We start from the raw sequence: 11701 nt of genomic DNA on the forward strand, positions 1-11701 counted from the left end.
ACAGTAACAGGGGCCAGGTTCAGTCTCCAGGGGTTCTCCTTCAGGTAATATCCAAATACAGTAATAAGAATATGGGAGATTGGATTAAACCAGCTGGGTGCCTAATGGACAGCACTTCCCCACCTGCACACAGGCAATTCCAACAAATAGGGGAAGAAAAGAGAAGGGTGACAGAGTTAAGTGTACTGGCTAGTGCTCTGTAATGCAAACCATGTCCAATTCCTTGTCCTTGCTGAGTATAGCAAGGGCAGCCCAAATCTTCCACACTGGGCTGGTTACTGGCAGTCAGTAGCTGAACTGGTCACCAGTCATAAAATCATGGAATCACTACAGTTACAAAAAACCTTTAAGATCATCAAGTCTAACCATCAACCCAGTCTTTTCTTCCCAGTTTGATCCTCTTTCCTGCCTAACAATATTGCTGAAACCTTCCACGGTTACCCACCTCCCTGAGAGTTCCTGCTTGGTGATCAGGTAACCCCATATCTGAGCTGCTGTTCCCACCAGGCACTGATGAAGAGGGTGCTGGGGGCCCTCAGCTGTGCCTCCAAGTTCCCCTCCTGCCTCACAGTCCCCTGCCTGCCCCTGAGCTCACTGACCAGCCTTGGCTTAGCTGGATTAGTTCCCTTGTGTCAAGTCCCCCACGTTAACAGGTGGACACTACCTCGGACATCTGTCCCTGGGGAGTCCCTGAAGGCTGAGACCTTCTGTGTCAGGTCACTGGATTTTCAGGAAGGGCTCTGAAGTTCTGAGTACTAATTCCTTAAGTCACTCCTGCACTTTAAAAGAATTGCTACTTGATTCAATCCTTTCTGCATCCTCTCATCTTTATTCACCTTCAGCATTCCAAGGAAAATAGTCAAAGTGGATAACATCTTAAAGCAAACTGCTTTTGGGTTCAGAGTTTGTTTCCAAGTATCACTTGTTCACTTTCTTCTCTGCTTGCCTTTCTGGGCTGCAGACAGAAAACACAGAATTAAATCAAGCTTCTTGAGAGGAGGAGTTTCCACCAGGGAAACTCATGTCCTTTCAGACCTGGTATCTGTTGTCCAGCTCTAAGATGAGGAAGAGAAGGCAAGTTAGCTCAAAGTCCCGTACAAGAGACTACAGCTGTTTAGTGGTCAATCATAAACCTCAGATAAATTTCATATCATAGTTACGTAAAAACAGTCTCAAAATGTTATAATAGCCTTTTCCTTAAGAAAACTTCTAGACTGATTGATAGGAAGGTCAGTTGGATTCATACAACTGGTGGGTGCAGGAGGGAATTTTGTTTTCGTGCAATTTCACTGTGTGTTTTTTTTACCTTTACTCTCTGCAATTCCACAGTTCAGATGTTCAGCAAGAGTGCTGAGTATTACGGTTACAAGAATGTGTGTATGCTGTAGGCTTAAAGTATGAAATCAGGTGGCTTTCACTTCACAAAGCACCAAACCTGCTGCACAAACCAGATGCTGACTCACTGAGAAGCTTCACTCAAAAGATGAAGCGGCAGCATCTGTCTGTCCCCGAGGCAGAGAAGGAAACTTTTTGCTAAGTTGCACCTGAGAATTTGCAGTCTCTGAAGACACAAACGGGCACGACAGAGCTGAACAAAGAGAGGGCACTTTTAAGCTGTGGCACTTTTCAGAGGGGTTGGGTCCTCAGTACCACTTAGAGATGTTAGACAGCAGCAGCCTCTAACCCCAGCTGGAGAGCAGCGGCACTGCTGGCTGATAGGGAAACATGTGTGTTTGCTCTGAAAGTGTGGGAGCAGAACTAAACCTTATTTCCTGATCTATTTCTTACCCCAAATGATCTTAGATGAGACTATGAATTTCAGCTACACCCTTCAGCTGTATGTCCTCACTTTTGCTGTGCCCTGCTGTAGATGGTGAGGCAGGATTGCTCAGGTCTCATGGAACTGATGGTCGTTTGCTCAGCTTCACTGATAAAGCTCCACTCTGGAGGCCCAGCACCCATCCCCTGCCAGCCTGTTTTTGCTGATATACGTGGAATCATCATGGAATTTCATCTGTTTTACCTAGAGGATGTTTTTGCCTGCCTAGGGCTTGTCACTGTGATGATGTAACAGGTTCACATTGGCTGAGAAGTTTCTGTTCAAACTGGCTGCAGCCCACGAAGGCTTCCCTTGTGTTTCCAAAATAAACTCGCTCTTTGGTCCAAGGAGGGGGCGAGAGAGATCTATGGAAGGACTCTGAAATTTTCCCAGGTTTCTCTCAGCAGATCGAGAGGTTTTATTATTCAGCATCATTATCTTTTTCCTGTGTATTTATTAAATAAATAGTTTTTATCTCTTTCCTTCGAGGAAAATTTATTTTTTCCCGAACCTGGTGGGGGAGGGATGGTTGTGACCTGCCTTCTCTCAGAGGATACATTTCTAAATTTGGCCAAATCGGAACACTGTGATTCCATGAAATAAGCAAGTCTCTTAACATAAGGATTTCATTCTTCCAGTATTCCTAGGGTTATATTTTAAATGCAGTATTTGTCCACATGCAGAGAGCACACCATGAAGAACCAGTGTAATCTGTTGACCAAACTATTAAGAGCTTTTAGCAGGTGTCTTGCACTTGCTGTGTCTGCTCCCGTTACCCCACACAGCAATGTCCTGTGCATAGCTAAGTCCTTGGTGGTCACCTGGGGAGCTGGAAGAACTCCTCAGATCTGTTTGGTGCAACCTGAGATGAGCACACTTCTGGTGGGAGACACTGTCTTTTGTCAATCTAATACAAATAGTAACAATTCCAAAATAAGCAGCTAGTTTTTATACACTGTTTGGCTGCGTAACAAAATTACAGAAGCAGCATTTGAGGCATGAGAAATTCAAGGTCAAGGTGGTCTGCAGAGCCAAGAGCGCTCAACCCTAACCATCTCCTCCCATGGGTTAGTGAGATGTTGGAACCAGGAACAAGTATGAAAAAGGACTATCAGGCAGCTGTGAAGAAACATGGACCGTCCCCAGCATCCAGCCTGCTTTGAACCCACAGCCAATGCTGAGGCTCTGGATTCAGTGACTTTCTGGTAAGGACAGGTGTAATCATGGTCCACCTTCTAATTAAACAATGACAATTACTGAGAAGTGATGATTGTTATGTAAAGGATTGAGCCCACAACTGCCAAATTATTTCACCTCGTTCCCTCCTCCCGTTTGTCAAAAGCTGTAACTTGCAGTTTCACCACCCAACACTGAGTGCACTCTGCAGCTTTTGCTAGCGTTGCATGTTTAATACAGTATTTTTGTGGACAGATTTCTTTTGACAGTGGCTAAATTTCCAAATAGGCAATGAAAAAATAAGAGATTATCTTAGTCCTGAGACAGCAGCACCGATTCTATAATCTAGTTGCTTGATGCCTTTTCACACAGTAAGTGCCACTGTGAAAGCCTGATAAACTGCTTAATGTTATCATGCTGTGATTTTATGGGGAGCAATCTTGGATTAGTCTTTTCTTCAGTGCTGCAATCCATGTTACATAAACTTGTGCTTACATAAACTTTTTCTAAATTTCCCCTCTGCATTTTCTCTCTCTCACTACAAAAGCCCATAGACCATTTTCTTCTGTCAGACTTTAACTGGATGTTCCCATCACAAAGGATGAGACACGTGACAACCACTTCCCCAAATCCACAGAGATGGAAGCAGAGAGGTGTTATGGGCAGGTACAGGAGGGGAAAAGGACCTCACTTCCACACAATATGGAAGTTCCACATAATCCTACTTTATACCAAACTCCATGACCCTACACTGGTGCTTACACCAGTGCAAACCCAGGTACACTTCTGCAGGCACTGCTCCTAAATAACACCAGTGTAATATTTCAGGCTTTAGCAGAAGAGAGGAAACGGGACAATGCAGCATTTTGAAGGATTTCTTTATTATCCAAGTTTACTATTACCTAAAAACACCAATGTATTAAAGACCAAGATGGAAACTTCAGCTCAGAAACTTGTAAGAATGCACATTTTCAATCTCATCTGTACTGCAAGAGGCATAGTTAAAAAACACTGCTCAGTATAAAAAAAAGTTAATGTTTCCAAGATCAAATAAATAATTTACAATGCAACAAAAAAAATTACAGAAATTGTACAGAGATTTGAGACTGTTGATAATTTGCAGTCCCATACAGTAAACATAAAAGCCTCCCATCATCAGACAGGCATTGCAAAACCACTGTCAAAAACTACATTTTAATTGCTGGGCTGCTCTGAAGGGCTGCTGCTGTCCAAGGTCTTGGAGGAGCAGTCCCTGAAGACTTCCAGAGAACTGGTAATGTCCAGGCTTTCAGAAGAAGTGGATCTACACCCCTGTGTGGAACTGATGATGTCCAAAGTTTTGGAGGAGCAGGCACTGTAGCCTTTTGCACTGGCATCTCTGATGAGGATCTCCTGTGTGGATGTAAACATTAATGGGATGAAGCCCTCGCTGTCCGCTGTGAGGACGATCCAAGAGGAACCTGTGAAGACAGGCACATGGCTGTTGATTAATTTTTGTGTAATTAGGGTATGTTTAAGGTAAAAAATAAATTTCTTCTAGAATTAAATGCTTCTGTATATTTACAGCTTTCTAGAAAAAAAAAAAGTATACCGGTTGTACAGAAAAGATACAGGTTGTACAATCTCAAAAATAAAGGACACTTGGTAACTATGATGGATTTTGCCACTAGGAAATGAGACAACAATAAATGCATGCTTCAAATGAGGAGGAATGAAAGTCTGAACAGAATTCATAAGCATCCACACTTGGTTTTAATTAGGTATTGATAAGCTATTTCACAGTGCTAAAGCTGTGTAGATACTATAAAAAGCAGAGATTTAGTAAATTAAATGACAAATTAATGTAATAAAGACAACTTAGAAACTGCTTTTATTACATAATTTCACTATACTTAATTCCAAGAAGTACAAGGAAGAAATACTTTAAAATACTGTACAAATCCAACATCTCTGGTCCATTTGCTATTTGACTTCATCATGAGCATTTGTTTTACAATCTGAATCTGAAACCCTGACTTCTACCAATACAGATAAACCAGAAAATTTTTCTATTTTTATCCATTAAGCTGATGAAGCAAGAAAATAGAGCTCGTGGTGGGTAAGGGAATTCAGAGAAGCATTTCCAGCTGTTTGTAAATTTACATTATGTAACTTTACATCACAAGTGAGGTCACAGAAAGATTGTAGCTTAAAAGCACACAACCCTCTAATCTTTTGGCTTAATTTGGACCAGACTTGAGTCAATCAATACAACTCAGGATTTGAAAATACTATTCCTACTTTTCATCTGTATAGTTCAAACAAACATTCCACCAACAATTCATTAGGAGAACTAAAGCTTGGACAATGGCAAGAACAGCAGCCATAGGCTTTGGGATGGTTGCTCAGTGATCTGCAAGCAGGCAGAAAGCAGATACAGGGGGCAACTAGATGGAATACAGCACAGGGAATACCTGTACTAGTGAGGGATCATATCCCAAAGTGTGTTTTCTACCTTTGCCCAGAGTGTGACACTCAGAACTGACACACACACAGACACATGGGATGGGCATGGCATGAACTGGTAACAGCAGAGGAGATACAGCAGTAAGAGAGGCAGTTTTCTTCACAGAAAAAGCTGATGTGAAATGCTCTGCTGAAGTGTACAGAGCTGCTTCTGTGCTACAGGATTTCCTAAAGCAGACAAGATACTGGAGCTACAGGTTCAAATATAGAACGCTGTTCTCCCAAAACCACCAGTCAACCCCACCCTCCTTGTTACTCAGACTTCTCTCTTTAGAACAGATGACAAGAAGTAAAACACTGTCTGAAAGTAACTTTCCTGTATAACTAGTTACTTGATAAGGGGGCATCAATATGTAGTTCTGCTCTTCTTTTTTTTTTTTATAATGTAAAGATTCTTCTCAGTAAAAGAAGATTCAGAGAAGAATTTTTACATTATAAAAAAAAAAAAAAAGGCAAAATTTTACTAATCTTTCATTATTTATTCCTTGGGTTTTTCTCTGGATGGAATATGCATACTGCTGTTGCTCCCTAAGAATGTCATGAAGAATCACAGAATGGTTTGGGTAGGAAGGGACCTTAAAGCTCATCCAATTCCATCCCCCTGCCATGGGCAGGGACACCTCCCACTAGACCAGGGTGCTCCAAACTCCATCCAGCCTGGCCTTGGGACACTTTCAAGGACGGGGCAGCCACAGCTTCTGTGGCAATGTGTTTGAAGTGTTTGTACTCTTGGATGATCCCAACATACCGTGCTGCATTTCTACAAGGGAGAGGTTGAATAGCTGCTGGACGATATTTAGGCGGAGTTTACCACCACAGAGAAGAACAGCCCGACTTTCATCTGCATCACTTTTGGAAAGCTGCTTCTGCAAATGCAAGGAACAGTCATTAGCTACTTGATGTATAGTTAAAATGGCATTAACCAAAACAGGATCACAGATGTGTCTTCAGTGGCATCATTTACAGAAAGTCAAATGCTACATACATTCAGACCCATTTGCAAGATTTATCCTTTAAAGTCTCAGCTCTCAAAGTGCTGATGGGTGAGCGACAGCAGCAAGGAACAGTGCTCATCCAGCATGTCAGAACAGGAGAGAAAATCATGCACTGCTGCTGCAGAAACCACGAGCTTCATCCACACCACAATGCTCATCCTCATCCTTCCATCTGTGAGGGACATTTCCCCAGGGAGTTTGTAAAGCTGCAGGTTTTCCACCCCCATGTCCCCCCACCCATCCCTGATCCAACTTCAGAGGTGAGAACTCCTGCTCATGGATGCTGGGGTGAGGAACAAGCTCAGAAGGGCTCGTTTGTCCCACCCCTGACCATCACTGCCCCAAGCCTTAAATCCAAAAACAGTCTTTGAAGAATATGCCCAGTAGGGCAGAACAAAGCATTTTCTAGGTATGTTAATACAATTATTAAATGTTTACAATGGGAAACAGTGAAGAGAGTAGGGAATATGACCTAGAACTTAAGAGTTCAATGCTACAAAAGTTGGTAATTTTTTTCAATAATAAAGTTTAAAAGTAAGAGCTAATTGAAAGGAAAATGAGTTTAAATTACTTTGAATATTGACTAAGGTTTATTAATCTGAATTCTGGAAGCCACCTAGTAGATCTGTGCCAGGTTTTGATAATCAGGGAATTTACCCTTTCTAGCCTGAGATTTGCAAGAGCAGATCTTTCAGCCAAAGAAAGTGGTTTTCACATGAAATTTCACTTTAAATCCATTTTTAAGCTATGTTAATGGAATTATCTATTGTGTCCCTAAGGGTGTCTTTCCTCCTTGGATGGTGCTCTCAATGCTAATTAGCAACATTTCTGTTTCAAAGACAAAGCAATTTGCTTTTGTTACAGTCTTCATTATTTTAGTTTTCCTCACAGGACAGCAGGAGATTGATACCAATTCCCACACATGGAAATCTTCATTTGTCTAAACTTCTATACAAGATTTAGAAGTTGCCTAGGAAAAGCACTCCCTTCCTAGAACTCCATAAAGGGCTTTAATTCTGCAACTGAGCTGCCACATGTGGGTCCTCTGGAGTCCCAGCAGCCTCTGCGCAGAGCTGAGGGGCTTGGCCCAGTGTGAGGTGGGGACAGGGAGCTGCACATTCTTGGGTATCCCACTGCTTTAAAAACACTGGAAGCCTGCAGAGTTATGGGATTTATAACCATAGTTCCACCTGCAGGAACAGGATGGAAATCCTACTGACTGTTACTTGAGCATTACAAAGAACATACATAAACAGGTTTCACCATTAAGGTGCCCAATAATAAAATTACCTGGCAGGTGATGTTAATAAAAGAGGGTTCCTGAGAAGATGGGTACACTGGAAGATTTATCTTCCCAGATTTTAGCAGCTCAGTTAATTCACAGAGATGGTGCTGCAATTCTGTGAAGTTACCAGACAATTTTTCCACATTTTTCAAAAAGTAACTAGCCTCCTTTTCACTGAACAGGTTACTCTTGTAAGAATTGGGTATTTTGGAAGCTGCCTCAGGCTGCCTTTTTGGGGACGTTGGCTTGTTCGAAGCGTTAGATAGTGCCACACTCCGATTAACTGGCTCAGCATCCAGAGTCTCGACAGCTGGAGGAAAATTCATGGAAATCTTTTTGTCTTTGAGGTTGCTGATGTTCAACACCAAGTTTTGTTCATAAACAGGACTCCTGATTTCTTCAATGAGTTTCCTTCGGCTCGTGGGAGACTGGAGGGCAGAGCGATCTGGTATCAGCAGCCCACGGCTGAGAGGGTGGACCTCTCTAGAGGGATCATGAGGAACACTGGAAAGGTTCAAACTGGAGCTGCCGTCAGCTGACACAGGCATTGAAGAACCCATTTCAAATATTAGCTCCTTAATCATCAATCGGATCATGTATTTGTCTGATCTTGAAGAGGGAAGAAAAGCCGGGTCAGAGAATTTTTGTCTTCCAACCAGTATCAGTAACAATTTCTTGGTCAAGAAGCACAAACCTTTTGGTTTCTCGCTTTTCTCTAGCTGAATTTGTTGAATATTGGGTAAATTGGATGAAGTCAGTGAATAGACTAAAATAACATTACAAGTATTGGAGGCAACAGAGACAGTTTGAGTTTTGGAGTCAAAAGCCATTATATCAGGAACCAGAATGCCTGGGATGCTCACTTTTTTGGTAGAGGTAACCTTTCTTTCAAAAGTCACCAAGATGAGGTGTGAGGAATCTTGGCCACTTCCCGTCAGGTAGTCCTTGGGCCTCAGGTGAAGGAGAGGGCTGGAATCAACACCCTGTTTGCTAGAAAGTATGTGAGTTAGATCCACGGGAGATGTAACCACAGACAAGGGCTTCTCAGAGTCCAGTGACTTCTTCCCTCCATCCAAGGAATACTCTTCCTCCCCACACAAGCTGGACTGTGAGGGGAAGGACTCGGTTTCAACGCTTGATGGAACTTCGAAGGCAACACCAGCATTTAAGCCACAGATCTTGTCCAGAGGGAGCTCAGTGGCAACAGCGACTTGTAAATTCTGTGTAGCTTCCACGGCACAGATGTAGCCTCCCACATCAAAGATTGGGCAAAAAGAGCAAGCGCTCAGTGTTTTCTGAGCATCATCCCAAATGTAAGAATGGAGGGCACTGCCCACCCCAACGACCAAGCGATCTCCTTCCTTGGTCCAACAGGCGCAGTGGATGAGCCCACTGCCCTTGATGTCCGCATTAATTCTGGAGTTGTTCAGGTGGACAGAGGGCAAGACGGAGGCATCCCGGGTGGTCAGCACAGCCAAGACCTCCTTGCTGGGATGCCACACGCAGCCCTGGGGGAGCACGGGGTACGGCTCGCTGATGTCGCAGATCTGGGAAACCAGGAGCTTGTTTCTGTCAGCACCGTTGAAGCAGAGCTGCCAAATGGTGATGTGCTTTTTGTGCTGCACCGCCAGCAGGGCCGGGGCCTCGGCAGGACACGGGCCCCAGTACAGCCCGTGCACGTGTTCAAACTGACCCACCACGCTCGAGTCACCGAATTTGGGCTCTCCGTTCTGCAGCTGCAGCGCAGTCAGGATCACCTGCTTCCCGTCTGTCCAGGCCAGCCCGAGCACCGGGTGAACGGCCTGGTGCAAGGCATTGAGGCCAGTTCGCAGGAGCTTCGCCTTTCCCAGCTCCATGACTTTTAAAGTGAAACATCTACACAGAACAGAATGAGAAGGAAAAAATAAATTATTGCAGAGGATAGAGGACAATACCTGGATGATTATTTAGCTTATGACCCTGCCAGTGCTGGACTTCTCCTTCCAGTGAAGTCAATATACACGTAATGTTCACCTATGCTTAATTCCCAGCCCAATAATTTTGTTTATGATGTTTCCACCACGAAATGCAATTTTAAGAGAAAAAAACTTTGCTATTTCTATAGACTTACCATCAAATTTCTGCATTTTCATCACAAGACCAGTCCTTTCATTCTAATCAGTAAGTTGCTGTTCTCAGAATATTTTCTAATTACCTCAATATCAACAATTCTCAAAATACTGCTGCTGCTCACTCTCAACTTCCTGGACCATTTGTGGTCAGATGAAGTAATGCCTTACAAGTATAACCAAGCATTAATGTATTATCTACAAATCTGATCCTGTATTAAGTGTGTGAGAATGAGGCATTTGGATGGTTATCCCAGAAAGCTCTCTAAGAAAGAAAATTCAGTTTTGAAGAAAGTTAGCATGAAAGCAGATTTTTTCTGAGGAAATGAACAAGAAAAGAATTTAAAAGAAGACATACACAAGGCATCAACACTATGGAAAACTCCAGGATTTTACACATATTTCTAGTTTTTGAGGTGTGAGCAATCCCTACTCTGTGCACAAAAGCCAGTTCAAAGGAATTGATGGTTTCCTAATTTAAGATCTTCATACAATTAGGCTCAGATGCAAAGCCATGGCACAGAATGAGTTGCAGTTTTAGTAGGAAACATGAAGAACAAGAAGAAAGGTTCTTAGAAAGTAAAATCGGTCAAACTGGAAGAGTTTATGTGCAGGGCCTGGCACCACTCAGTATTTTAATTATTTGTGGACCACCCTAAACTTGCAGGAAGAGGATTGCATGAGTGGATTTCAAAGATTCAAATTGTATAGAAAGTTATGTTTTTTATGGCCAAGGTAGCTTCTTCTCAACCTAATACAAATGCAAAATAATATACTTAGTAAAGAAAAAACCCACCAACTTGGATACCTCTCCAGGAATAATTGCCTAGGTAGAGGTATAGCAAAAAAAAGATCTGGCTTACAGTGGATCACAAACTGAGTATTTCAGTAATGTAAGAATGTTGCCAAGTAAGAATAGTTAGTTCTGGAATGTTTTAAGAGGGATGCCATACACAAGGGACATAATTACCCCACTTCCTCATTGCTAACAGTATCTCCACTGCACCTACTTCTGAGCTCAAGGATGATGGAAATGCTTAACAAAGCTCAGGGATCAGAGAAACACGGGAAGTGGGTTCTCTGTCTGGAGAAGACTGTGAGTCGAAACTTGAGAACATCCACCAGCCCAATGACAGAACATCCATCCACTGTTCTCCTGGTATACTCTGGACAGTGCATGATAATAATCAGCTTAGTTTCAACAAAGATTTAGGTCAGCTACTAAGGAAAAATTCTGACTATAAGTGATAGCTAAGCATGGAAGCAGGTTACCTTGGAGAGGAGGGAAAGGCACTCCATTAATTTCATAATCTGTAAGAGCCAATTAAGGAAATGTCTGTCAGGGATAAGTTTAAGTACACTGAATCCTGCCTCACAGGAGAGCACTCAAGATACTTCTAATGCAACTTCTCCACCATCTACCCAGCCTCTCCTCTATAATCAACCTCAGTCCTGTTAAGCAGCCACCACTTCCAGGAAAATGAACACTGGATGTTCGCTGTGCTCAGAACCGCACACGCTGCTGGGCAATACTTACTGGTGGCAGGGAGATACGAGATAATGTGCCTCATAAGACACACCAAGATGCTAAAGCCTCCTGGGCCATCTGGAGAGGTTTCTGTGTCACAAGGGGCGTTTGCACTATCCCAGCGGATCTGGAAAGCAAAAAGAGCGAGAGACCCACTGGTCAACGGATTCCAGTGCCCTGTGCCCAAACCCACACCGCCTCCGGCACCGCCCGGCCCAGCCCCAGCTCCCCAGGCAGGAGTCACACCACAGGCCGGGTGCTCGGCGAAATGCGGGGCCCGTCCCC

General features: G+C 43.2%; 2 protein-coding genes across 3 annotated transcripts in view; one reads left to right on the forward strand and one right to left on the reverse strand.

The window, feature by feature from the left end:
* The window catches only part of MFSD2B (major facilitator superfamily domain containing 2B), a 35910-nt gene extending 33674 nt beyond the window's left edge, over positions 1-2236 (forward strand). The window contains exon 13 of the mRNA XM_017745106.1: positions 1-2236. This exon is cut by the window's left edge and continues 2757 nt beyond it. The gene's annotated coding sequence lies outside the window, so the exon portion shown is untranslated.
* Positions 2237-3856: 1620 nt separating this feature from the next.
* Positions 3857-11647, reverse strand: LOC103622806 (WD repeat and coiled-coil-containing protein). Of its 2 annotated transcripts, none has more exons than XM_008641811.2 (4): positions 11426-11647; positions 7786-9655; positions 6249-6366; positions 3857-4455 (listed from the first exon to the last, which is right to left on the reverse strand). In XM_008641811.2, exons 2-4 carry the CDS (start codon positions 9634-9636, stop codon positions 4190-4192), a joined length of 2235 nt encoding a protein of 744 aa, XP_008640033.1. In that variant the 5' UTR covers positions 9637-9655; positions 11426-11647; the 3' UTR covers positions 3857-4189. The 2 variants fall into 2 exon arrangements, with proteins under 2 accessions (XP_008640033.1, XP_017600560.1); XM_017745071.1 differs by lacking the exon at positions 11426-11647 and adding an exon at positions 9891-10029.
* Positions 11648-11701: the final 54 nt, after the last annotated feature.

The sequence above is a fragment of the Corvus brachyrhynchos genome, unplaced genomic scaffold (assembly GCF_000691975.1).
Source record: "Corvus brachyrhynchos isolate BGI_N302 unplaced genomic scaffold, ASM69197v1 scaffold116, whole genome shotgun sequence".
In the NCBI taxonomy this organism is placed as follows: Eukaryota; Metazoa; Chordata; class Aves; order Passeriformes; family Corvidae; genus Corvus; species Corvus brachyrhynchos.

Bases quoted from the DNA above. Each gene is read 5' to 3' on its own strand.
- LOC103622806 (XM_008641811.2), bottom strand. From the start codon at position 9,636: ATGGAGCTGGGAAAGGCGAAGCTCCTGCGAACTGGCCTCAATGCCTTG. The intron at 6,367-7,785 runs GTAATTTTATTA...TTGCATTTGCAG, and splicing joins TTATTAACATCACCTGCCAG to AAGCAGCTTTCCAAAAGTGA. The intron at 4,456-6,248 runs GTATGTTGGGAT...CTGTCTTCACAG, and splicing joins CCTTGTAGAAATGCAGCACG to GTTCCTCTTGGATCGTCCTC.